The sequence below is a fragment of the Anoplophora glabripennis genome, unplaced genomic scaffold (assembly GCF_000390285.2).
Source record: "Anoplophora glabripennis isolate ALB-LARVAE unplaced genomic scaffold, Agla_2.0 scaffold1187, whole genome shotgun sequence".
Taxonomy (NCBI): domain Eukaryota; kingdom Metazoa; phylum Arthropoda; class Insecta; order Coleoptera; family Cerambycidae; genus Anoplophora; species Anoplophora glabripennis.
In genome coordinates this window covers 29042-34074 of record NW_019417346.1, presented here as the reverse complement: position 1 = coordinate 34074, position 5033 = coordinate 29042, and the positions used below count along the sequence as shown (strand labels likewise).

The 5033-nt window shown below is 41.2% G+C and overlaps 1 protein-coding gene across 1 annotated transcript; it reads left to right on the top strand.

Moving 5' to 3' along the window:
* The first annotated feature begins 852 nt into the window (after positions 1 to 852).
* LOC111692280 (putative uncharacterized protein FLJ37770) lies at positions 853 to 1380 on the top strand. The gene has a single exon (XM_023456198.1). The coding sequence runs from the start codon at positions 853 to 855 to the stop codon at positions 1378 to 1380; it is 528 nt and encodes a 175-aa protein (XP_023311966.1).
* Positions 1381 to 5033: the final 3653 nt, after the last annotated feature.

Here is a 5033-nt window from a genome sequence, read left to right as displayed (position 1 = left end):
GACCAAAATAGGAAGTCTGGCCGAGAACTGCTTGCCACCGCACTCTCGATCGACTACGCTACCGTGGGAATAAATTCACTATTTGGTAAATCGGTGACATTTTTACTTTTATGAGTGCGTTCTGCGAGATATTTGTCTCATATATGACGTCATCTGTTCGACGTTATCGAGGCCTTTTTTTAAATATGAATGTAAGACTTGCAATCCTCTATTCCATGTAATTCTCTATCAATATGTTTAAGTAATAAAATTTTGTATAGTGCTAAACAAAAAATTCTAAAATTCCAACAAAAAATGTATTTCTAACAGTCCAAATTAAAATAGATTTTCAAATTGGCCACCTTCAGTTATAATACAGTAAGAATGACGAGCAGTAAACTCTTCTCGAACTTTGTCTACAACTTCCGGAGTTATTTGTGTAATCTTTGTCCGAATGCATTCTTTTAATACATCTAGATTTTGTGGTCTGTTTTGGTATACTTTACTTTTTACATATACTCATAAAAAGAAATCTTAGAGGAGTTAAATCTAAAGACTTATCTGGAAAGATGTTGTCCAAGTAGTTTCTTATCAATACAGCATAGTTTTGCAGATATTGTAAATGTCGAGGATGTTAAGGGTCCTTCGAAAAATTATGGTCCTATCATCCTATTATATACAGGGTTTGTCCGGAAACTAATGTCAGTGATTTTTTTTGGCGCGACTGTACGTCGAAGCGCGCCCGGATTGGTTGGGAATGTTAGTGGGAGAAGTCAGCTAACGGACGCTGGGTCGCTCAGTCTTCTCCAACCTTCCAGAGAGTGAGGACAGGCGATTCCGTGAGAGTTGTTTTGTGACCCCGTGCAAATCGAAATGCAGCGCTCGGTAGAACAAAGAATTGCGATCAAGTTTTGCGTTAAACTTGGCAAAACCGCGGCGGAAACTATTCCAATGATCAAGGCAGCTTATAAAGAAGATGCCCTGTCGGATAGGCAAGTGTTCCGGTGGCACAAGGCCTTTTTGGAAGGCCGGGAAACAGTCGATGACGAGGTCCGCGCCGGACGGCCATCAACGAGCACCACGGACGACAATGTGACGCGAGTGAGACAACTTTTGAACACAGACCGACGATTGAGTGTCCGTTTAATGTCACTGATATTAGACATTCCAAAAACTATTGTTCATGAGATTGTTACGAACAATTTGAACATGCGAAAGGTGTGCGCGAAGATGGTCCCGAAAGTGCTCACCGACGACCAAAAGATGAACCGCCTTGAAACGTGCCAAGAAAATTTAAACATGTGCGAAAGTGATCCCGAGTTTTTGAACAACGTCATTACAGGTGACGCATCTTGGATATTCGAGTATGACCCGGAAACAAAAAGACCATCATCGGAGTGACACACGTCGACATCCCCTCGCCCCAAGAAGGCCAGGATGAGCAAATCCAAAATCAAGACGATGCTCATCGTGTTTTTCGACATCCGAGGACTCGTTCATCACGAGTTTGTACCACGTGGTACAACTGTAAATGCAAAATTTTACGTCGAAGTGCTGAAAAGGCTGAAACGCAGGGTTCAACGCGTCCGGCTGGACATCGCTAACGACTGGAAGTTGCACCATGACAATGCGCCGGCTCACAGCTCCTTTCTCGTCACCAACTACCTGGCCAAAGCAGGGGTGCCAACGATTCCCCAGCCCCCGTACAGCCCGGACGTGGCTCCCCCCGACTTCTTTTTGTTTCCACGTCTGAAAACACCTATGAAAGGCAAGCATTTCGAGACAATAGAGGGAATTCAAGCAGCTTGCACCACGGCTTTAAAGTGCATTCCGGAGGAGGACTACCGTCACGCATTCGATAGCTGGAAAATTCGTTGGAGCCAATGTATCAACGCAGGAGGAGCCTATTTTGAAGAATTCTGATCACTTGTAACGAAAAGTTCAATAAATTATTTTTAACCGACTCACTGACATTACTTTCCGGACAAACCCTGTATATACCAAAAAATATATATATTGGGGATGTCGTCATCCCCAATATATATTTTTTTTGGTCTCTAACTTAATCGTCAAGATTAACCGTTTCATTTCAATATATATATATATATAGAATTAGAGCAGGAAGGGTAGTCTTGACTGACTAGTTAAGAAAAAAAACAGTGATGTATTTGGGATTGCAGTCAACAGTGCTAAGGGCTAATGTAATAAGAACACTCTGTGTTGTTGTCAAGCTTTCGGAAATGTTTATTTCCTTTCTCAAGACATAAACGTGAGATTATAATATAAAAACCATCAAAAACGAAGTATACAAGAACATTGTTGTTAAAATTTTATAAACTTCACTAGATTAAAAACAATTGTAACTATAGTCAACATTTTTTTATAAAAAAACAATTTTTAAGTCAATTTTTAACATTTAACAACTAATACAGTAAAAAGGAGCCATGCCTTTGAAATGTGAACTATTTTTTATCATGATGAATAGAAGGCGTGTACAAAGTTTGAAAAAATATCTAGGGTAGGTTATACTAGTTTTAAAAAAAATGTTTTTTTCATAAAACCTTAGCACACTGTAGTTCAAAAGTTAAGACTTTTAGGACATATGTTCAAGTTATTGGGTCGTTGTCTACAGGGAAGCTGCGGCTAGTTGACCAACCCCTAGCAGTTCTGATTCGATGAATATCGACAGCACTAACGGTAGATAACTTTAAATTATAACAATTTTTGAAGATAACACTTTTATTTGTCTTAATTACAGCGTTAGGTGAAGTTTGAATCTATAATCGTCCTTCTGAGCGGCTGGTTGGGTATTTATACTATTTATTATCAGCTAGCAACTCAGCAGGCGAATAATAATAGACACTTATAAGTAAAGAATTGTTATAAAACAATATATGAATAATGTGAAAATATATATACAGGGTGTTCGGATAACACCTCCCTCCTTAGAAAGGATTCCTGAGGGGTTGGAGTTTTGGAGTAGGTCCAGGGTTGGCGGACTTCAAAGCGACAAGTTCAGTAGAGGAAGACTTTGGTTTTTCCATTGATTGCGTCTTCTTAGCCTTCCTGGGGGTTATGCGACAAAATGCTCTCCTGTATGGATTGCAATACGAGAATATCCTGGGATGGCATTTGCATAGAAATATGAGGAGTATGATAGCCCCTAAAGTTAACCATATCCAAAGGTCATTGGATGAACTGCGGGAGAAGTGTCGAATATGAACTCCGGGTAGTTCCGAGATTGATCTTTGTATGTCGTTTAAATATAAGAGAGGTTTTGTTGAAATGTCCAGTGAGAAATTGGAATATTTTGGTATAGGCAGTATAATAGTTTGGGGTGGTAAATTGGATTCAGGGGTAGAAATTATTTCATCCTTAACTTCCGTGGAACATTGACGGTCCAATGTTATAATAGTTGGAATTGAGATAGATGTTGTGGTAAGATGTTTAGAACAAGTTTCTTTAATGAGAAGGCTTTCGTTTATTGGAACGATGACGAGTTTGGTATAACTCATGTCGATAAAGGAACGTTTCAAATGAATTTTTGTTTGTTGACAGAGGCCGGGTTGTCCTTTGAGCAAGGGTTCATAACAGGTATCTTCGATGCGTTGTGGTGACTTGTCTATACATAGACTATATTCTTCTAAGGGTTGGCATTCTTCATCATACCATAAGCTNGCTATTTTATTCAATTTGTAAATGCTTGCTCAGCAAAAAATAGATGACCTCATGACTATGACATCATCATCACCATCCACACATTCTGCTCTTTGTGTTTTGCCGACATCCGCTATAGAACCATGTTCTTATCAGGTAACAACAACATAATACCTTATCACATTATTTATTACCCACATTCTTTAATGTTTATACCGCGCTTCAGTCTCCAGACTCTAGACAAACTTGTAGCGACATGCTTAAAGCAGCAGGCAAACAGCCGTACCCGCTTTCGCTTCAAGTTATGTTCTTCTCCTACGTTTGTTACCTCTTCTGTCTGCTGATTATGGATACACATGTGCCGCTTTAAACTATCTCCTCTTGCAAACTGTCTATCACATACGTTTAATTCCTCACGCTTGAAGTTATGTTCTGAGAATCCATGTAATAAATCAGCGCAATATTTATATTAGTGTCACAGATAACTCGCTAATATGCAGAATTATAACCTTGGGGGGCTCGAGACTTTTACTTAGCTCGATAAATATTACAGACCGCTTACCTTACCATGTTGACATTTTTTAACTATCACGTTTCTTATATTTTCTCCTTTATAAACAAATGATTGGTACCAAGAGTCTTTAATGTTTATACCGCGCTCCAGTCTCCAGACTCTAGACAAACTTGTAGCGACATGCTTAAAGCAGCCGGCAAATAGCCGTACCCGCTTTCGTTTCAAGTTATGTTCTTCTCCTACGTTTGTTACTTCTTCTGTTTGCTGATTATGGATACACATGTGCCGCTTTAAACTATCTCCGATTGCAAACTGTCTATCACATACGTTTAATTCCTCACGCTTGAAGTTCTGTTCTGAGAATATATGTAATAAATCAGTGCAATATTTATATTAGTGTCACAGATAACTCGCTAACATGCAGAATTATAACCTTGGGGGGCTTGAGACTGTTTACTTAGCTCGATAAATATTACAGACCGCTTACGTTACCATGTTGCCATTTTTTAACTATCAGGTTTCTTATATTTTCTACCTTATAACAAAAAGATTTATACCAAGAGGCCGTCACCGGTGCCGCCGCCGCCCCCCGCAGCCCGCTGCCGGCTTCCAGCATCGTAGGCCGTATCCGGCCGCCCGCTGCCCCCTATGACGCAGGCATCGCGCTGCCGCCACCCGGAGCCGGCACCCCGCTGCCCCCCTCGCACGCCTGCACCCCGCTGCCCCCCGCCGCTGCTCATGCACGCACCTGGTGCCGCCTCTGACGTCACGCTCCTCGATGCAGACCTATTGGTCATTGCCGATGACGGACCCCGGCTTCTTCTTCTGCATTCCGCACCTGCACCCCGCTGCCCCCCGCCGCTGCTCATGCACGCACCTGGTG

Coding starts and splice junctions, on each gene's coding strand:
- LOC111692280 (XM_023456198.1), top strand. CDS start 853: ATGCAGCGCTCGGTAGAACAAAGAATTGCGATCAAGTTTTGCGTTAAA.